Here is a 21,819-nt window from a genome sequence, read left to right as displayed (position 1 = left end):
ATGAAAATGAGGTAAAAGGAGAGACTCTGCAGTGATAATCCTCCGCAGGACTGTGTGTGTGTGTGTCCCCTCACTGACTCCGTGCGTTTTTGCGCTCTGAGTGGAGTGAACGTCTCCGCTCCTGAGTCCCCCCACCACCCCCACCCTCTCCGTCCTCCTCCCACTCGGTCTTCACCTTGAACAACCAACAAGTAACCAATGACAGATCATCTGTGAGCGTCAGTGGATGAGGGCGTAAACAGTGTCAGTGCGCTCACATGGAGACACGACCGGCCCTTTGTGTTATGTTGTATTGTCTGTTTTGTGATAAGAAAAATGTCATCATGTAATGTCTCAGACGTCTATTGTAATACCATGAGTTTATTTTATGTTTTATATGTAATAATGTGTTTTATTTTAGCCACGACTAACAATTTCTGCAGAAATCAGCTTTTGTACTGGAGTTCACCTTTACTTTATGTTACTCTTAAATTTACTTTGATACATTTAAATACTTATACTTATGCACAAGTGTAAAGAATATAATATAGAATAATAATTTGATAATATAATATAATGTCATTCACAGGGGCTGGTGCATTTACTAAGAAACTTTAAGTACCTGTTGCTGATAATACTTCTTTACTTTTACTGCATATTTTTACTGTACTGGAGTAAAATGTACTGAAAAAGACTAATTCTAGATTGTAAAAGAGTATTTCTACACTTTTGCTTCAGGAGGGCACATGAGTACAGTTGCACTCAAAATTATTCAACCCCCATTACAAATGAGGTGTTCTGGCAAAATATACAAACTTTCAGCTTTCGATGAACAACTCAATTCCATTGTATATACCGTTGTCAAAGAGTTCTATATTGTTTATATTGTCCTGTTCTTTCCTTCTACTGTACATAGAGAGTCAAGTTTCACCAAGTCAAATTCCTTGTTGCCTGTTCAAACTTGGTCAATAAAGTTGATTTGATTTGATTTTGATTTGATTGATTTGATTTGAACTCAAACAGGAACAATTGAAATAGCTCAACACAACTCATATCACAGGTGGTTTCTCCAAATTCAACACGATATGCCACTTTTAATGACTACTGCTGTCTTGAAAGTATCCATCTCCTTCTTGACAACCATCTTTAGTACTCAGTAAAGCCCCCTTTTGCTGTTATGACCTGCTGCAAAGACACCAGGTTCTGACAGCGTTCCTGAGGAATCGGAGCCCATTCCTCATGGGAAATATCCTCCAGCTCTATAATATTCTGGGATTTGCATGCTGCAACCACCTTCTTCAAATCCCACCAGAGATTTTCTATGGGGTTCAAGTCAGGTGACTGTGACGGCCACTCTAGTATCTTCCAGGACTTTTTCTGATGCCAAGCCCTGGTGGACTTTGAGGTGTGTTTGGGATCATTGTCCTGCTGGAAGGTCCAATGACGTCCAAGCTTCAGCTTCCTCACAGACAGCATGATGTTTTCTTTTAAGATTTCCTGATACTCGATTGAATCCATCTTGCCCTCCAAACGCTGCAGGTCTCCAGTGACAGAAGAAGCAAAGCAGCCCCAGAGCATCACAGAGCCACCGCCATGCTTCACTGTAGGCAGGGTGTTCTTTTCAGTATCTGCCTCATTCTTCCTCCTACAGACACACCGCTGAACCACAGACTTGAAAAGTTCCAGTTTTGTTTCATCGCTCCACAGAACAGAATCCCAAAACTTCTGTGGCTTATTGATACGGCTTTGAGCATATTGGAGCCAACTTGTCTTGTCTTTTGGGTCAGTAGTGATGTACGTCTTGGAGTCATGGAGGCCTTCAGAGTTTAGTATGCACCTTACTGTAGAAACTGAAACCACAGTGCCTGCTGCCACCATGTCTTGCTGCAGGTCACTCAAGGGATTTTGGCCACCTGCCTCCTCAGAAATCTGGTGGCAGCTGCTGATAGCTTCCTCTTTCTGCCACGTCCAGGTAGTGCAGCCAGTGTTCCTTTAGCTTTGAACTTCTGAACTATACTTCCAACAGTATCTCTAGGAACATTCAGTGCTTTTGCTTTTTGTATCCTTGTTTGTGTAAGACAATGATCTCCTCTCTTAACCTTTTTTTCTTGACTTACCCATATTTCTAACATGCAACCAAACGTCACAGTGAACAAACCAGTAGCCAGTCAGAGTATTTGATGTGTTCTATCTCAAGCACACCTGATGCAACTTATCGATTAAATCAAAAGTCGGATAATTTTAGGTGCAACTGCACTTCCTCCACCACAGCTATACATTAAACTAGATCAAAATTATTGAGAACCACAACGATATGAGCCCTTTATTTACTAAATTTATTCTACTTAATAAAAACGTATTCTTGATAAATGTATAGAGGAACATAACGAAAGCAGATACCTTTGGATGAGGTAGAAAATGGTCTAAATTAACCCCTTCCAAACATAATTTATGTTTTTTGTTTTGCAGTTTGTCACCCAAGTGTATTGTGCCTATAGCTGAAAAGGGTTAGCCTGGGAAATATTAGGTACACCTAATATTACAAACCACATCAAAATTGCCATAAAAATGACTGTGATTTAACCCTTGCAGTCCAACAAAATACACACTAGAACTAGAAAGATTTTTTATTGTGCGTTCAGACCATTTAGAAGACCATATACAGTAGACATTCAATATGAAGTGTGTAGTTACATGCAACTCTCTCAGTTGGCTCCCACATATGGAGCTAATCACAGTTGAAGCACTCCTCTCAGATAAGATAATGCATGTATATGTTCAGGGAATGATGCATGGTGCACATATGTATGACATGTGGTTGACACAGCCCAGTGTTGAGAATACAGAGCTCATAATTCATCAAAAACAGTGTGGGAAGACCAAGATCTGTTTCTGCTCCTTCTAGGGATTCTGCAAATGGACAATGCAAGTGAAAAACATGCAGTGTGAGTCTGTTTGTCTCTGGTCAGATGGCTGCTCTGTCACCATGCACTCATGCATCACTGTGCGCAGTGTGAAGAAATGAGGATTATTTCATTTACCTCCAACCTTGAGGAACCGCTGATAACAATACACAGAAGCCACCCTTGTTTCCCTCCGGTGGCACCATGTGCTTTTCCTTATGTTTGCCAGGTCTGGTTTTACTATGAGGGGATGACTTGTGATGGGCAACAGAATAACCTTCCTCTGGGATTAAAGTCAAACATTTGGGCTTTTGAGTTCTGCTGGATGAATCTCGATCTGATCTGTATGTAAACTCCCTGGCTTCTAATATGAAGCTTTTTTAACATTGTTTTTAATGTTGTCTCCACTGGTAGGGATATTGCATCATGTTTTTCATCACATTTTCTCAACCAGAATGACACCTGAGATGGTACTGCACTCAACAGGGCACTGCTTTATTTGCTGTATTTTTTTTTTTAACCTTACCCTCATTCAGAGTAATTGTGCTACTTAAGTGTCATTGCAGCAAACATTTGACACCACCAATGTTTACCCCTCTTTCACCCCTGTGAGCAGTGGTGTTTTATTGCCAGTGTCTCAAAATTAAGAACGCATCTCTCATAAGCCCTGTGTCATAAAGATGATCTCTGCTTCTGAACAGGGTAAACGTGTTTACATTTTTTCTATTTGTCATGCTTCTCTGCTCAAAACTGTGGAAGCTTTTAGCTCAGCTTACACTTACAGATCGGTGACATCTTAACGTTTTGTGCCACATAGCAATCACACAACATTTACATCTAAATATATCAAACAGGATGAAATGTGGTACCAGTCAGGGGCTACAAGGGTTAAGTTTACTGTAATTAAAGCATTAATCACTCAAGTGAATGTGGAAATCAGTTATTGTTGAGAATTGCTCCATAAATTCTTGCACAAGCTGAAATATAATTCTGCCTCCTTACAAACAACCTGTGGGACTCACTGGGATGATATAAGAGTTGATCAACAAGCTGTCAGTCAACGCCCTAGATATCTAACAGAGGCAATGATGGTAATTATGAAGGTGCATCAAACTCATCAAACAGAAAGGAAAATTAGAGAGTGAAATCATCTTCCCAGCAGGGAAATCAAAAGCAATCTGTGTGTGTTTGTCAGAAAATGTTTTTTTTTTTTTTTTTAATATTATCTGATGGATGTTCCATCAATCAAGGAATTAGTCAGCTGTGTTACACATCATTTAAATGTTGGTAGAACACACATGAAGTAGATTTACCACCTGCGTTCAGACGACTTTTGAGTGGTTTTGTCATCCAGGTCATTTTTCGCTGTTGTCTCGGGAAAGTCCGTCTGTGAGCTGTTTGGCCCACCTCTTTGATCCAGAATGAAATATCTAAAATACTGAATGAATTGTTGCACAGATGTTCATGACCCTAACTCTAAACCGCAGAGGATCATTTCTAATGCCTCTGGTGACCTCCTGACTAGCACCACCATGAGGTTCACATTATGGTTTCGAGGGAAATGTCTCAACAAGTATTGGGTGGATTACGATGAAACTTGGTACACACATTCATGTTCCCCTCAGGATGAATAGCAGTAACTTTAGTGACCCTGAAATTTCCACCCAATGTCATCATCAGGTCAAATTGTCTGATAGTTTGGTTTGTGTATACTGCGTTCATGTCATATGTCATGTCGGTTCACACCAACATCCAACTGGTAATTACAATATATTTGACTCGTCACTTAATTATACAGAAGTGCATGAAAAAACAAATAAGGATGCCTCACATCAGCCTCACCCAAAGTTCATGGATATAGTGTTATATTGTCAATATGAAGCATTTTAATACTCATATGACTCATATAATTATATAGTTTTACAAGCGTCTTGATGACACGAACGCTGGCAGGTCATTTGTCACATTTTAGTTCAGAAAATAACTAAACTAAAAGGCTGATTAGGTTTTAAGTAGATGATTTAGAGGCACTCAGAGATGGCGGGATGGCTGGAGATGGCAGAGGGATAAGGAGGAGTGAAGAATGGCAAGTTGATGTGATTAGAGGAAGGAGCTTAGGTGAGTGAGTAGCAGCCAGGCAGGCATCCACTGCGGCAGAGGATAGAAACAAGCAGAAATACACACGGAAGAAAAACTACCACAAGGAATCGCAGCCTGGACATGGCTGCCCCTGTAGTAAAGACAATATCTTGGCACTGAGTGGAGGAAGAGCTGGAGCTGATGTGCAGGAGAGGTGGTGAGCTGATGCAAGGCAGGTGTGCAGGCTGAGCCAGAGCCAGGACAGGAACACACACACACACACACACACACACACACACACACACACACACACACACACACACACACACACACACACGGGGAACAAAAACAAAGAAGAGATCTATGCTCTGTACCATCCAAAATAATGTTTGCATAAATACCAGCAAAACAAATGACATTCCTACTTGGCTCTGCTGTGCTTTGTTTTTAGTGCTGATAAGCAAATGTTAGCATGCAAACACGCTAATGTAAGATGGTGAACGTGGTAAACAGCATAACCGCCACAACACACGGCATTGTCATTGTGAGCATGTTAGCATGCTGATGGTAGCATTCAGCTTAAAGCACTAAGTCTCAAGTACAGCCTCACTAGTGCTTCAGCTAGTGGGCTGAAGACTTTTGGTCTTGTTCCTTTGACTCAACCAAACACCTTAGTGAGGTCACATGGAAAGATCTCATATGAAAATGATCTTTCTCTCTGAGATACTGAGCACTAGACGGTCTATCAGTCATGTTTCAAGGCCACAAAGACTCCTAATGTCAAGGGCCTCTGATATGCAAAGCATAAAACCCCTGAATTAATCTTGTACAGTAGGGAAATAATACAGAGAAATAACTTGGAATAAACATCCAGGCCAGCTGCCGTGTTGCGGTGTGACTTCTGCCCACTCTCGCTCATGAGTGAGAGGGAGGGCCAAAGGGTGTGCGCCTCTATAAAAGAAACATGAGAATTGTGAAACACAGAAAGAAGGATTCGAAGGATTATCTTAGATTAGATTAAATTTGACTTTTCGTTTTGTCCTGACTTGTTGCTCTGTTGCGGATCCGTCCATTCGTGCACATCTCTGCAGAGATGTGAGACTGTTGGTGCTGTCGGTGTCGTCAGAGGAGTTTCTTCCATGCACGACTGGAGATGCTGCACCAAGGTCTTCGCATGTGAAAGGAGTTCCAACAATAGGAAAACCGACGTCATCATTTTGAAGTTAATACCATTTTGCTCTCAGTGAGCAGTCAAGGACAGGCATGCTGAAGAATACAGCAACACTTCGATCAGGATTAGCACTGAGTAGAGTAAAGAGGCGACAGCAGCTCTAAAGCAAAACATTCTTTAGTGGTGTGTCTCCTCTCTTCTCTTGACATCAGCTGTCGCATTAAACAGTGTTAAGATGGTGTCTGAGATGCCCCTGAAGATTCACTGCTATTTGTGGAATCGAATGGACCAACACAGACCGATATCGCCAGCATTTCCAGCAGTGCAGATACATTTTCAATTTCAGCAACTCCCTTCACAGCTTCTCAGTCCTGGAGGGGAAAAAAATGGCCGAGAAACAACAGGTGTAGATAGCATTCAGAAGACAGGAGAAAATACAACCACACATTTAAAACTGGTGTGTATTCACAGTCAAATACTGTTTGCCAAGAGAACATATTCAGCCATTCAGTACACAGAGAGAGAGAGAGAGGCAGAGAAAAGGGAAGCTGGCAAAATCTGTGACGTTTTACTTTATGATGCATGGGTGTATTACGTTGGTCGACGCTTGCAACTTCCAGTAGAAACCTAATCAGAAGATTAGAGGCTTCAGCGGTGAAGGGCTTTGGTGATTCAGACCTCTCCAGGGGCAAATAAATCTGAGACGTCATGTGATTATGAACAAGATAGAAAAGGAGAAAACACCACTCCGCTATACAGTTATTCTACTTTTTTTTTTTTGCAACTTTCCTCCAATGTTGTGAAATACTGGATAGATTAACCTCTTTAGTTCTCTACAGGTTGTTAGAATAAAACAATCTGAGAGGAGCTTTAAGGGAAAATCCTCCTTGGTGGAGCTGCTCTCCCCTCTTAGACGTCTCCTGGCTGTAACCGGGAGGGCTGGCCCGTCACAGTCTCCATAAATGCAACATGAGTCAGACTGCAAATCATCGCTTTCATGACTGCATCATTCAGATTGGCCACATTCATCAGCATCACACCATGATAACAAGCTGTAAACCTTCCGTATTAAAGTGGAGTGAAGTGTCAAACACATTAAAGTAAGAGGTGTCTTCTCAGAGAGCCTGGGGGTTGAGGCAGGAAGGATGTTAGTAGTTGTGCAATGGTGGAGGAAACATTCAGATAGAGGTAAGTGCAAAGCCACAGCGTAAAAAGACCCTGCTTTCTGCATCCAAAATATTATTCAAGCATTATCAGAAAAATGAGGTCAGAGGCCAGAGGTCAGAAAAACGTATTTAAAGCATGAAAATGAAAATTACTCAATATGTTATGTTATGTATCATCAGATTTGTGACTGCTGATTAAACATGTTGTTAGCTGCTCAAAGCTGAGCAATTTCTAATTACTCACTATTTGGTAGCTTCATCCATATATATTATTTTTATGTCAAGTCTTAACCACGACCCATAGTCCACCCACACAGGGGTTTTCACTCACGTACAAACTGTGCTTGATTGACAGCTCCCTCACCAGTCGGGGCGCGACAACTTACCCTGTTCACATCCTGTTATTAGTCAATAGAGATGGTGACATCACATAATTTCAACCACAGCTCACATTACAGCACACTGAAGGTTGAATCAGCCAGAGTAACTTAAAACACCACTAACTGTACCTTATCTTATCTTATCTTATCTTATCTTGTTAATCTAATGGAGTTTAAGTATAAAGTAGCATAGCAAGGAAACCACAAAGTACCACACATTGTGTTTTGGTAGAGCAGTAGAGTAAATGTACTTAGTTGCATTCTTGTCCCACTGCTGGACATGTTTGCCTGACAAGCCCATGGGAACATTGTACATACAGTAATATTTGGCTATATTTGTATAGCCAAATATTACTGGATGTACTGTGTAAACCTAACTTGACACGACTTGTGTCAGGATGTTCTTTCCTTATTTTGTGGATCTTGTTGTTTTACAACAGAGCAGAGCTATAAAGAAGTCTTTGTGTTTTTTTTTTGTTATCTGATCTTGCAGTGGAGTGTGTGGGCTCACTGACAAGTGGTAAACACAGACAGGACCACATGCCTCACTGTCAGGTTAAACCCATCGGTCTGATGACTGTGAAACATGTGAGTGTGCAGGACAGCAGGACATTGCTGCCATCTGCTGGTCAAGCGGCGCAAAAGCGATGAGAGAAACGCTGCTTTTTTCCTATTGGCTGATGGGACGTGACGCAAGATGTGCAAACAAGGAAATGACTCTTACAAGCTTCTGTTTCGATTTCTGTGGCCAATTTACAGATGAGTCAGAGTTTCACCAGGTAAGTTTTGTTCCACTTATTGTTCCTGTGTCTAATTATTCTTGATGAACACACTACGCACTCCTAGTTAGCGTGTGTGCGCCAGTTTACTGTGTCTTGTATTAACTTGTATTATAATTTACGGACTCGTGTCACAGATACAGATATGGGTGACTTTCCTGTAAACCCGCTGGTTTTGATCGGTGTCGGGTCCAGCTTTGCCTTCTCTGGCCTTTTCTATCATTTATACCAAGAAAAGAAGGAAGAGCTGAAGAAGCTGAAGGTAAATACATCACAGTGTGTATAGTACATCACAGTGTGAGTCCCTTTAAAGTGCCTGTTAATGCAGGTGTAGTTCTACAGTGATTTAAATTTCAACGCTTCCCTTCCCATTTCAGGAAATACCCATTTTCAAGCCAGATGAGCATTTGGTCAAAGTACTGAAAGCATCTCCACACAAGCGACTTCAGTATGTTGCTGTAGAAGGTACAAACGTGTAGAATTGACTTTTTTTTTTAAATGCAGTTTTGAATGGGATCATTTTTTAGGAATTACAATTTCCTTCATATGTGTTTTAAGGTCTGGTCCAGGCAGACGGGGAGCCTCTGGCCAGCCAGTTTGTCCCACGATGCTTCGGTGTGATTCAGAGGATAGCAGTGGAGGAGCACTGGAAATACTGGAACTCCCTCAGCAAGACATGGTGTGTTACCCCACAGAATAAAAACTAAAAAATGTCTCTTTATCAGTCTACTAGCCTGTTACTGACACTTTACTTTTCCAGGAACTCTCGGACAATGAACAGAAAAGAAACCAACAACTCGGTACCTTTCAGTCTGATCAGACCGGGAGCCCACTTCACTGACTTGTATGTGAAGGTCCAGAACCCCTTGGAGGCCTCTGGGTGCTACCTGGAGAGGGTTTACTTCAAAGTGAAACGTGCTGAGGAGGGCTTGGTGGACATCGTGGTGCAGGGCATCAGCGGTGAGAAACCCGTGGCGATGGAGGAGAGCGAGGAGCTGCTGCGGGTGGGGAGCACCGTGACTGGTTTCGGTGAGGTGGTGCTGGAGGGGGGCCAGGTGATGAGACTGCAGGCCCCGCAGGACGGCCGCAACTACATCCTGGTACCCACTGACTACAGGAGCTTTATTGACAGGCACGAGAGATCGGCCAGCATGTGGAAGACGCTGACTGCCGTCACTGGCATCACAGGGGCCTCTCTCCTCGCCAACGTCATCTACGGCTTGGTTGGAAAACAGGATGATAAGTAGGCTTGAAGACGAGGATACTGCCTCAGGTGTTTAATCTTCCATTCCACAGCAGCACCTTGATGCTAAGGTAGCGTGTTTAGACTTTTCTCCTTGCTTACAGGTTTTTCCTGTCCTGTTGCAATGTGCATCATAACCTTTAAGTATGGTGGCCTTGAAGGGCGAAACACAGCACCAGATGACATGTAGAACATGACATTTTACAACAGAACAGCTAGCGACAGTCATTCTTGTTCACAACTGGACACAACCTAATCAGTTATGTTTTCCAAACTGTTGGGTTTTCTAAAATGTGGTTGTGTTTAATATGTTGTTGGAGTGTTTTATCCAATGTCTTTCTGTTTTGCCCCTCTGGGCCACCGTACTTAATGGACCACTTAAAAGGTTGTTATTCAAAAATGTTAGTATCTTGTAGAAGCCATAATAATTGTGACAAGTGATGATACACGTTGGAGGAGCAGAGCATTTAATGCTGAGTGTTAGAATAAAAAATAAAATCAAGCGACTGTTACAAGGGAACATCATACTTTTTGGTAATTAAATTGTATTTTTCTAATTTAAGATAAGTTCTAATCAGTATTTCACTTTTACTTTTGATTTTAACTGTGATCCTCCTCTTCATCATCGTCAGTCTATATTTCAAGCCATCACGTCCAGGTGAAATTTAAGTCCAATTCTAGTGTGATGTGGACTGAGTCAATTTAGCAGATAATCTTCTACCTCCTTAATCATGTTCTGTGTTTTGTGAGCTGCAGTCTGATCAGTTAGTTAAATCATTTCCACAATCTTCTTTTAAAATGGATGATTTTTAATACTTGTATTAAATGGAGCCTCTTTTGAAAATCTTGTAGCAACACTGTTTGTTGTTAACAATAAAGTGAAAACGGTTCAAGGGTCTTCCTTCTTTATTTGGATTATTGACATTCGTAGCACACAGCCCTTGCATGATGTGGCACTAAGTGATAAAATGTGTGTCAGCATGAACTGTACAGAGAAGACCTTACTGGATGTCCGCGGCAGAAAAGCTGCTGCCCGAATCCCTTTATTCACACAATAGCTGTTCATTTTTACAGAGTCCTCTTTGTCCTTCTAAGTCCTCCTCATTTGTCGCCTTCCTCCTCCGAGGACTCCTCAGCCTCCTGCAACCACTGGATGAACTTCTGAAGCTGTTGGAGAAACAACAAACATCAGAGCAGCGCTGAGACAAACCCAGTGTTCTGTCCAGGTGAGGGGTGACGCATGCTAGGCAGTGATGTCATCTATTCACACAGAAGTATGTACATTTTGCGGGCGTCGTGGTTTTTGTGAAATTTGCAGCAAGACACACGGCTGCTTGATGAGTGAACGACACAAGGCTACAGTTCACGCCAACTACTGTTTCAGCTCACTGTTCAGGACAACAGCGATACAATGATTTAATCACTGATGTTTCTCTTTTTATCCTTCTTGGTCTGGTTTGGTCCTTCATACGTAGTGTTGCTTTATTAGTGGAAGGCTCTGGTAAAAAGCAAAACTGAGCCACATGTAACCAGCCACAGTGATTAAAGAGCAGTGACTTTGTTTATTTTTATTCATTTTTATCTACTTGATAACTTTATCTGTTTTGAGTGCCCTTCAAGTCCTCATGTAAAGACCTTGACATTAGCAATGAACTGCTTTGGCGTCAGGTGCTACATAAATAACTTCTCTTGCCATGAGCAACTCACTGCTCCTCTGAGCATTCAGAGAAAGGACGAACGCAGGTCTGTGCCAGGCCATCTCTGCTACACCTAACCTAAACCTGGGGGGACCAGACTTGCATACAACAGCTGTTTCACACCAGCTCACTTCTAGTTAAGACGACAACAAAAACAGGGATTTATTCATGTTATATTTTGTGTAACTTTCACGGATCATAATATACCAACTCAGTGCTGCCCATCCTCACGTCTTACTTCTGTTGTGCTGCCCCCAGCTGGTAACACATTACTGTTCTGTTTTTACATGGAAGCCACATCAGCCCAAATTCACTGTATAATTGGGACATTTTGTGATAGAGCGCCATTTCCTGGGTGACCCACCCTCACCCTGTGCCTACCCCTTGGTTCTTGCGGAGCTGGCTGCTCTTGTCGGTGGTGGCTCCCTGGGAGAACCAGCGCAGTATCATCTCCTCCTCCAGGATCTCCAGCTGGTACATGTTCATCAGAACCTGCATGGAAAAAAAAAAAAAAAAAACGGCAGGCTTGATGATCACGGCGTAAACTGCAGAATTAACACGGTTCCTGTGTGCACATGGTGACCCTGACCTTGACCATAGCAGGCCAGTGACCCTCCTGCTCCAGGAAGTGTTCCTCAAAGGCAGACAGACAGTCCAGATGGTCCTGTGCTCTCTTCACATAGTTCTTAAACACCGGCGCCCATTTTTTCAGTAACTAAGGGGACAAAGACAAAAATGAAATGAACTGAGGACATTTATTTCTATCATGTCTGCACTGAATGTGCTGTAGGTAAAAACAAACATATTTACGGGTATAAGCAGAGCAACGTATTGTGACGGCGTAAGCTGTGGGCCCTGCTGCTGGAAGGGGTACTCCAGCACCACACGGGTCAAAATCTGCATCACCTCCTTCAGACTGATATTGTAGGCGTACCTGAAGCGAGAGAATGTGTTCAACTGACTGTGTAACAACAATCGCTTTGAAAGAGGGCAACAGAGCTGCAGGCGATTTTCAAGCTCCTTCTCACTTGAGAGAGTTGATCTCAAGCACGAGGTTGTCAAAGCTGATGTTTTCCTCCAAACCTCTCTGCAGAGTCCCCAGCACCTCCATCTGGAACACTGCACATGAACACACCAGAGAGCGAGAGTCAGACCTACATGAGCTGGTGTGATGAGTTTGTTACTTCCCAATAGTTCCTAGAGAGTTTCCTGGAAAGAACAGTGTCATCTGGTAGTAATTATGGGTCTAACAGAGACTATGTGTAGTCAGTTGTCTAGAGGAAAGACCCATTTAAATCCTAGCAAATATTTTGAATTATAGGAAACTTTATCCTCCTTTATGTTAAATGGTGGCTGCAGACTAATGTCACCTCTCTGCATGTTCAGCTGACTGAAAGAATCTGGTTCTTAGCTAGTTCAGCTGTTTGCCCTATAATAAGCACTAAATTACTAAGTTCTTAGCAGAAAACTTCCTTGGTGATTATTAGGAATTCACAGCACCTTAACATGAAAGTGGAATGAAATTATATTCCTAAATGAGCTAAAACATACACAGCAAAGAATAATGAATGCAAATGTAATAGTTTTTATGCTCTGCTACGGCCTATTTTCTCCCGTGCACTGCCTGGTTATTTTAGGGAAATAAAATCAAGATTGCCTTTCTCATGAAGAACGTTATTCTGACCTTTTTATTTGTCAAACGTTTTAAACTAATGCAACAAGTGTGGTTTTGTTGTTGGCATTTTGTCTCCTTGGCCAGTAGGGGGCAGTCATATAATTCCACAAACGATATGAGCCGCTCTCACCTTTGACGTCCTCCATCTCAGGGGAGGGGATCACTGGATCGTCAGGACCATCAGCCTCGCTTTCCTCACTCTCACTCTCAGGATCAGGGTTCAACACCAAACCTGTTGCAAGAGAAACAAACGCCAGGCTGCTGGAACCACAGCATCACGGGAAGTTGTACTGACTCTATGATAAACCTGATAAGCCATCCTACCCCAGAGACACTGCGACAGCTCTTCATCCTCTGTGTCATCCAGAATCTTCCAGATGTAGCCTTTCCCCTCTGCTCCAACCTCTGCTGGGTTAAACGCTGGAGCGGAAGAAAACAGCTCGTTACCAGACACGTTTTAGCAGTGTGTTCATTCATGTATACACAGATGTACAGTAAATACACACCTTTTAGTTTGGTTTTGTCTTTACTGTGACCAACCTCGACATCGTCACTCAGGAATTCATCATCATCCTCTTCCTCCTCTTCCTCTGGATGGTGCATGGACACCACAGTGCCCTCAGGTAGAGAGATGTTTGGGCCAATGACCACCTTGAAAACAGTCGATGGAGAGAGCCATAGATGTCACCAAAGTTGAATGAGAACAAACAACGTATGTCGTTAACTGCATGCAGTCTTTTGTTCTTTGCATGAACTTCTCCGGTGCAGCATTAACATGGAAACTCACAAATGTTACATTTGATTGATCAGCTTCTGACTAGACGCGCAAAATATTACAGTTGTAACATTTGAAACTGTTTCAATGTCTGAGCGTTGAGCTTCGTAGCTTTAGAAACTACGTAAAGGCACGAAAAAGTTTATCTTTTGCTCGTGTCACAGTTGAAGCTGAAGCACTTCAGGAGCAGCAGAGTCAGGAGCAGCGCTGCATCAGCTGAACTGTAAGCGATGACAGCAGTTAAAGGTCTCGCAGTAGTTGAAGGTTAATCACTGCGATGCGCTGACCTTTCAGTTGCTGAAAATGGTTGAGCTGTTGATTTAGCGGTATTCACTGAAAGCTGCTGAACTGTCATTTAAAGATGCGGACTGAAAGAGGCTGAGATGTCAGTTGAAAGTCAGACGAAAGCAGCTGGACTGTCGAGTGAGGTGGTGAAATGAGATGATATGTCAGTTCGAGTGGAAGCGTTGGAGACGTCTCAAGCGTGCGCATACACAGTTCCTCAGTGCATATTTAACATGGATAAACAAGTTCTGCAAACCTATAAAAAATGAATCACTTTTGAACCAATTACAACCAACAAGAAATTAAAAATAAATCATCATTCTTACATTATAGGCCAGGACACACTGTTTATTCAGCGTCACGCCTTGTTTGATCTCAGCCTTGTCGCAGACCACAGACTGGCTGATCACCACGTTGCTGGCAATGCCAACATTATTCCAGATGTAGGCGTGGTCTAGGATTACATTGTCACCTATTGTAATAAATAAAGAGGACTGTTACCACCACTTTTATTATGTACTAAAAAAAGAAATGACTTTTAGCTTTGACTGTGCTGGCGAGGGCGCTCACCTATGGTACAGTTGTTACCGATGACACTGTTAGAAATGCAACAGTTAGCGCCGATGCTGGTGTCGCAGCCAATGAGAACGTTCTCCTCCATCTGGCTGCCATGGCCCAGGCTGACTCCGGGCCCTCGGTAGACATTGTGTCGAGAATACGTGCAGCTCTGTCCCTTCTGGTCAACGAAGTTGGCCTCCGGGGTGAGCGGGTAGACCCATCGCCGAACGAGGTCCGACGACACCGAGTCATACATGAGAAGGTTGGATACTCGGACACCATACCCATCCTTGGTGGCATGCATGTGTATCTGGTTGCCCAGAATCTAAACAGAAATAAAATAAATGAAGGCTTAGGCTGCATTAAATGGCATTTGAGGTATAAAATGATCAAAAATGTGATAAAAATAGCTACCTCTTCATTGACCAACATCCCTCTGACAAAGTCGTTCCTTGTTTGATAGTCAAAATTGTCAGTGAAAAGCTCAGCAACCTAAAAAATGAGGGAATGAGGGAAAGGGATGAGAGTTCAGTATATCAGTAGGTCAGTAGATCGTGTATCTGTTTGGAAACTAACCTGTGGGGAGCAGATGCTGATGTGACAGTCCAGAAGGTCGTGTCTGATTTCAAACTCATCACTTCCACTGTGGAAAATGTTCTGCAAAACAAAGAGGAGCAACTGTCAGTCATGGATCCAAAGGCCGAGTGAGTTAAAGGGGGGATAAAATGTGGAACTCTCACCATGGGGAACTGTAGCTTCTTCAGCCCCTGCGTCTTTTGGTAGTGTAAGATCCGCTGGCTCTTGCTGTCCACGGCAACAATGACATCATCTTCATCACAGCGAGACCTATGACCTGGCGATGATTCCTTAAAGATCATCGTCATCACTGAGATGTTCTTCTCCACCTTTCGACGATGCCTGTGCACGAGCAAAAAGACACACAGCGTCAGAGTCACACACTGCTGGGGACCACTAACACCGTTTTCACTCCATAAGAAGTCTTATTAAATTCTCTCTTACTTGTGCTCTTGCAGTGCCTGACTGATGTCAACATTTGACACCACATCTCCGTAAACCAACACGAAATCTGAGCGCAGGAGGGACTTTGCATCAACATCCCTGAGCACATCCCCTAAGGAGCGGTACAGGTCTGAGGTGATGATGTGGACTGTGTTTGGAGAGGTGGGTCGACACCACTTCGACTTCCTGTCAGACGCAAAGTGACAGGTCAAAAACTGTCACTGAGAACAGCTGGAGAAGATGTAGATGATCAATCGGCGTTAGTGAGACTTACAGCAAGTGTTCCTTGATTTTACTGGCCATCCAGCAGCAGAAGACGAATGTCTCCTGAACCCCAGTGGAAGTGAGGAACTCCAGCGTGTAGTCGATCATGGCAACGTTACCCAGCGGAAGCAGAGCCTGTCAGCAGTGAATGATGAGTGAGATGGGCAAGTGAAGTGCCTGTGAGGACTAATGATGGAAACTGAAAACATTTCCAACCATTATTTAACAAAACCAACACAACAGCTCCATCACGGCCTTAAAAGTTACATCTTTGGCTTAACTGAAGTGGTTTCATCAGACACTGTTGTGACATGGACATGCTTAGCTAGTTAGCTTAGCTCGCCACCTACCCTCGGCTGGTCTTTGGTCACCGGGAAAAACCTCCGGTTGAAGCTATCAGCGACCAACACCGCCTGCAGCGGCTGCTCCTCTTCTTCCTGCTCAGCAGCACCTTTCCTACCCGAAAGCCCAGAGCCCGAACGACTCTGTTTTCCTCCCTTACCGGCCATGTTTGAGACCCAGGTGCTAACTAACTGTGTCGTCAGTCACAGCTACGGTGGCTGCGGCAGGACAACCTTCTTTTCGTAGAGAGGAGCAACGGGTGTTCGCATGTTTGGACTCTTTCACTCAGAATACATTTGTTCACTTTGTTTATTTGGAACATATTCCCACAGGTGTAAGTATTTTATTTTCCCATGTCGTTTTTAAATACAGAAATGTTTTTAAAAATCTATGCGCCTTCCTGCTTTTTTTTTTTTCTTCAAATCCCTCCCTGCACTGCATGGAATAAAATCTTATTGAGACATACTTGAAATACTAAAAAATGCCATACAAATATTACAAATTACAATCATTTCAAAAACTACACATTGCGACCGTCATGTAGGTCAGCTTTATTGCAGGGCTTTTGTATTAGAGTGCATTAGCTTACCTTGATGTATCTAATAACTGAGTGTATTTGAGAACTCCAACTGAAAAAGCAAACGTTTAAAATGTGCCTCCTTTTCTATAAGAATATTTGTGGACTCTGTGCAAATTATGAAGATCCCTATGAGGTTAATTTAAATCCATCCATCCACTAATAACTAATGACACAGGAGCTAATATATGAAATCAGCACAGCTGTGGCAGCAGAGGACAGTACATCATTCAGCAGTCATGCCCCGAACAAAAACAGGTTCAGTCCAAATAAACTGCACAAACCTTTTTTTTTTTTCATGAGTAATTTATTGTGGAAAAACAGAGTTATTGAACACGTGAACCATCATGTTTAACTTTAACAGAGACAAAAACATCTGGCTCCTGCCATCCAGCAGTTTAGACAAGAACCTTCATTCACTGCTCTGTGAAAGCCCAACACTTTGTTACCGTGTTCTCAGCCACACAGAAAACACACTGTGCTGCCACAAAAACAATAACTATTGGTGGTGTTTGGTTATCTTCTTGGCGTTCTCCAACACCACGTCATAACGCAGTGTTTTGGAGTTCCAGGAAGCTGGAACTCCCTCCAGTCCAATCTGTGAGAATTAAAATAGCACATTTCATAAATCAGACACACAATATTGGCATAACATTAAATATAGACAATGTCAGATCAGCATGCGGTCATACCTGAGCCCCAAGACAGGCTCCGATGAAGGACCCTCTGCTACAGGTGCATCCCCCACAGCTCATGGTGTCTCTGACAGCCTGCTCATAGTGCTTGGCTGTCAGGACTCCATGCAGCGCTGCTTGGAACGCACCTGGCAAACCTGAAGGAACATCAGCACCAGATGAGAACAAAAAGGTACTTTAAACTGCGTGTGTCATTATTTGTCTCGTAAATGGCCACTGCCTGAGTTACAGGTAGTTGTCTGATCTGTGCTTATTAAAGCACGACTGATGAAAGAGGTAAAAACAAGCTTTGTGAGGATACCTCATGTGTTTGGAAACACAGCGGGGATCAGCTCCTGAGGAGTCTTTGATAAGTTCTCCTTCACCTGATGAATGTGTCCTGGAATCGATCAGAAAAGAAGCTAAACCCATCGTCACTCCAGTATAACTAACATGGCAAATGTAGAAATGTAAAGTTGCATAAACACATATGTTTGCATGTTCCCCTGTGTGTGGATAGAGCGGTGTAGAAACAGACCATGTTCAAGTCTGCTCAGATAGAATTAGTAACTATTCAGTACATTAAAGTAGCACAAAATGAGGAGGAGTAAAAACCCTTTAATCCCATGACTCAGTCCCATGACTGTGGTGTAGTGAAGCAACAATGCTGCAGGCCTCACATACCAATGACGGCTTTGTCCAGGTCCTGGGGCTGCTTTCTGTTCGGGTCGCTGAGCTGATCGAGCACCGAATCCAAGGCTTTTGGATCAGGACCATTCAGGATGAAATGCTCCAGGAACCTGAGAAATAACGAAGAAGAAAATTTCAGTTTAGTTTGGACCCAATCTGAGCTAATTCAGCTCTTCTATCATTTATTAGTTGTTTCAGTTCCCATATTCAGACATGAGCAGTACTGGACATACATGGAAAAGGAAAAGCCACTCACCTTGCCGCTGCCAGAGTCTCTGCCACACATTCATCGTTGTTCTGGGTGACACGGACTGCCTGCTCAACCTTTTCCAGCATGTCAGGCTTTCCTGCATAAAAAGCCACTACAGGAGCCAGTTTGGCTATTCCATCAATCTGACAGTCGTTCGCACAGCCTGTGGCGAATACACACACGTTAGTTAAAGCTGTTTCTCTCACTTATGGCTTAGTTGTTGTAAAGAAATGAGATGTACCTGTCTCCTCTTTGCCTGCATCCACGTTCTTCAGGAAGCTCTTCAGACTGGCATGTCTCCATGGTCCCTCGATGGGCAGCTGAGGCCTTGGCCCTGGTGTACACAAGGACACACAGAGCACCATCAGTATACCAAGCCTACTCAGTGAAAACAGGTGGATTCTTTAGCATCAGCATAGCAGATGGATAGTTTTCCTACCTCCTCTTTCTCTGTAGGGATCATTGACAGGCGTGTCATACTCTGATCCCGGCCCAAAGAATTTCAGTGTGCGCTGCTTCAGATCGTCCACATTTAGACCTGGCAAACATAAATCTCACACTGTAAAGTCAAACAATCATAATCATAAACAAAATATCTTGTACTCCAACCAGACAATGAGGACCAGCCTACATCCGACATGCTGACTTGAGCTTTCATTTCCTTCTTACATTAGTAAAAATGTGAAGTGCCCATGAGGCACTCTGTTGGGTCGCTGAGATGAAGAAGCAAGCCTACCTCCACATTCAGACAAGGACTCCAGCAGGACAAACGCCTGGTCTCCGTAGCAGCTCTGCTGGCCCGTCTGCCTCCTGTAGAAAGGATTGGCCGACTCAGAGCGGAACTCAGGGTTTGGATCCTGAGCCAGGATCCCCTGCAGCTTCTGAAGGTCGTACACCCAGTGGAGGGGCTGAGCTGTTGGGGACGAGTCATTGGGTCAGTTTAATTCTGACCAGAACCAGAAGCTCCTTAAAAATCGAATTGCTAGCTACATCTTTATGAATATTAAAACAGGAAGTAGGACAAAGAAACTCATTGTTACCCACACAGTGTATGATACAATATCACACTACAGCACCAGAGGCTTTTATTCTCATTAATACCTGCAGCATCTGCAACAGCTGATCCTACGATGGCTCCCATCGCTCTGTTGGCCAGAGCTGCAGCCATCTGCAAACAAATTCAACAAGTATTATTGGAATTTAGTAAAACTGTTGATATTCTTTTGATAACATGAATAGATCTTGTTGAGATTACGACCGAACCTGTCAATTAGTCAATCACAGACAATTTATTACCAACAATTTTCACAATCAAAGGTCTCAGGAAAGTGATGTTACTGCTAGTATGACCGCACATGACCTCACGTTAGTACGAAGTGAACCAATTCCTCAGCAGGTGGTCTTCACCTGAGTAGTGATGGGAATTTCGGCTCTTTTTAGAGAGCCGGCTCTTTTGGCTCCCAACGTTTTCTGTCGCTCATGTTTCTCACCTGTCCTGCCTGCAGTCTGACTATGTAGCAGTGCTCTCTCGCTCTCTTGTCTCTCCCTCACTCCAGTTCATGTGCTCACTGTGCTGTGTGTCTGTAACACCCCCCCTCAGTGTGGACAAGAAATCGGCTCCAGATCAGGAGCCGGCTCCCGTCGTTCACTTCACCAACACATCACTACACCTGAGGACAGTTTGATTATTCTGCACTCTACTGCTTTTCCTAAATCAGCTGACAGCCTGCGCATCCACAGTCTGTGTATAATAGACTTCCTACAGTAGGTCGGAGAGACAGTTTAAATAAATAAATAACTGACTAAATAAATACATGGATATTAGCTCGGTGTGACACTTTGTTTTGCATTGTTTACGGCTCCATTAAACCCGGGTTAAGCAGCCGTGTCGGGCCACCATTAAACATTGTTAACTGCAGCTAGCTAACGTAAGCTAGCGTTAGCCGGAGACCGAGCGGAAATCACAGACTGTCGCGTAAATACAGGCGGACAAGGACGACTCTTACCTTGATGAAGCTATATGTACGAACAGATTCTGAAACCCGCCACGATTTTACATGTTATTGACACACACACAGTACGGTTATGAAATGTTTGAGCTCCTTAGCACCGCCCACACGAACAGCACGGGTGTAACACCGCCCCCCTGTGGTCACCCTGTGAACACAGCTGGGTGTTCAGGGGTGTCATTTCTGCTACAGCTTTGCCTGATGATAATGGTGATATCTCAATAGGGATGTAAATGTCTTGAGGGTCACATCTTTCCCAGTCAAGTACAAAGAAGTTGTTAGATATACAGATATAAAGTGTAAGGAAATACCTGAATAATAAGAACATAAGGAAAAAGCTCCATAACTATAAGTGTTCAAACCAAAGGGAAACCTATTTGGTCCTATTCACAGTTATCTAATAGAAACTGCATGCCCCCTCCAAATCTGTTCAGAATAAGATCAGAAAATTCATTTTATTTTCTTGTATAACATTTTGCCATGTAATACAAATTTTTTTCAAATTTAATGACAGATAGATGTTAGATGCATGTTAGAGTTGAACTGAACCAGAAACAGTTAAGCATTTGTCACTGCCCTTCCTCACCTGTGTTTTGAAGAGGAGATTGTTCACACCAGGACCGGACAGTAATGATCAAATGAATGAATGAGCAAATCTTATTCTTGTCCTTTTTAAGTCCTTTCCAAGCCTTAATATTCTCTAGCTGAATTCCACTTGTGTATAGATCCTTATGACGAACAAAAGAGTGAACACACATTTGTGTTTTACTGATGTTGTTGTTTAATCATTATGCTTAGATTCTTATTTTCTTATATCAAATATATCTGATTTACTACACCATTTCCCTTGATTGATCTACTTTAGATATTGGAATTATGAATTGTACAAAATGTCAATTCCACGCCAACCAGCTGAATGTCTGTATGTTTATAGTGTTCACAAAAAAGAGAAAAAACAGAAGTAACCATTTTATGGACATTGTCAGAGCTGTGATGTAAAACAGATATTTTTACAACTGTGAGAATGGAACTAATTAATATGCTTTCAACATGACAGTGTGGTATGAATTCATTACATATGATCCAATAAAACTGTATCAATATGTTGATTCCGGTAAAACACTGACAAACTGACAATAAGGCAAATGTAGTGTACAGTATTCACCCTAAGATTTAATTTTCAGCAGTCTTAGTAACCAGGAGAGCTAACTGCTGCAGACATAAGTATGGACACACCATCACATAGAGACTCCACAGATGAAATGACAACTTGCAATGAATGAAAAATGATGAAGGTGTTAAG

The 21,819-nt window shown here is 42.8% G+C and overlaps 3 protein-coding genes across 3 annotated transcripts; 1 reads left to right on the top strand and 2 right to left on the bottom strand.

Moving 5' to 3' along the window:
* The first annotated feature begins 8,392 nt into the window (after nt 1-8,392).
* On the top strand, nt 8,393-10,587 carry mul3 (mitochondrial E3 ubiquitin protein ligase 3). The gene is made up of 5 exons (XM_070845247.1): nt 8,393-8,457; nt 8,595-8,719; nt 8,835-8,922; nt 9,016-9,136; nt 9,218-10,587. The coding sequence occupies exons 2-5, from the start codon at nt 8,603-8,605 to the stop codon at nt 9,702-9,704; spliced, it is 813 nt and encodes a 270-aa protein (XP_070701348.1). The 5' UTR covers nt 8,393-8,457; nt 8,595-8,602; the 3' UTR covers nt 9,705-10,587.
* A 1-nt stretch (nt 10,588) lies between these two features.
* Nucleotides 10,589-16,512, bottom strand: eif2b5 (eukaryotic translation initiation factor 2B, subunit 5 epsilon). Its single transcript, XM_070845246.1, has 16 exons — nt 16,325-16,512; nt 15,985-16,109; nt 15,711-15,896; nt 15,431-15,608; nt 15,267-15,347; nt 15,105-15,182; nt 14,703-15,015; nt 14,459-14,604; nt 13,579-13,723; nt 13,397-13,492; nt 13,203-13,304; nt 12,426-12,516; nt 12,208-12,331; nt 11,987-12,112; nt 11,779-11,889; nt 10,589-10,867 (listed from the first exon to the last, which is right to left on the bottom strand). Exons 1-16 carry the CDS (start codon nt 16,481-16,483, stop codon nt 10,802-10,804), a joined length of 2,127 nt encoding a protein of 708 aa, XP_070701347.1. The 5' UTR covers nt 16,484-16,512; the 3' UTR covers nt 10,589-10,801.
* A 676-nt stretch (nt 16,513-17,188) lies between these two features.
* On the bottom strand, nt 17,189-20,600 carry LOC139214266 (crystallin J1A-like). The gene is made up of 10 exons (XM_070845073.1): nt 20,514-20,600; nt 19,609-19,675; nt 19,244-19,420; nt 18,947-19,045; nt 18,749-18,841; nt 18,514-18,670; nt 18,252-18,367; nt 17,890-17,967; nt 17,586-17,725; nt 17,189-17,491 (listed from the first exon to the last, which is right to left on the bottom strand). Exons 2-10 carry the CDS (start codon nt 19,673-19,675, stop codon nt 17,393-17,395), a joined length of 1,026 nt encoding a protein of 341 aa, XP_070701174.1. The 5' UTR covers nt 20,514-20,600; the 3' UTR covers nt 17,189-17,392.
* Between the last annotated feature and the right edge of the window lie 1,219 nt (nt 20,601-21,819).

Source organism: Pempheris klunzingeri, chromosome 15 (assembly GCF_042242105.1).
Source record: "Pempheris klunzingeri isolate RE-2024b chromosome 15, fPemKlu1.hap1, whole genome shotgun sequence".
NCBI lineage: Eukaryota > Metazoa > Chordata > Actinopteri > Acropomatiformes > Pempheridae > Pempheris > Pempheris klunzingeri.
This window is presented reverse-complemented; position numbering and strand designations above follow the sequence as displayed.

Coding starts and splice junctions, on each gene's coding strand:
- mul3 (XM_070845247.1), top strand. CDS start 8,603: ATGGGTGACTTTCCTGTAAACCCGCTGGTTTTGATCGGTGTCGGGTCC. Junction 8,720..8,834: donor AAGAGCTGAAGAAGCTGAAG/GTAAATACATCA, acceptor TTCCCATTTCAG/GAAATACCCATTTTCAAGCC. Junction 9,137..9,217: donor AACTCCCTCAGCAAGACATG/GTGTGTTACCCC, acceptor TTACTTTTCCAG/GAACTCTCGGACAATGAACA.
- eif2b5 (XM_070845246.1), bottom strand. CDS start 16,483: ATGGCCGGTAAGGGAGGAAAACAGAGTCGTTCGGGCTCTGGGCTTTCG. Junction 16,110..16,324: donor TGACCAAAGACCAGCCGAGG/GTAGGTGGCGAG, acceptor CACTGCTGACAG/GCTCTGCTTCCGCTGGGTAA. Junction 10,868..11,778: donor AGCTCCGCAAGAACCAAGGG/GTAGGCACAGGG, acceptor TTTCTCCAACAG/CTTCAGAAGTTCATCCAGTG.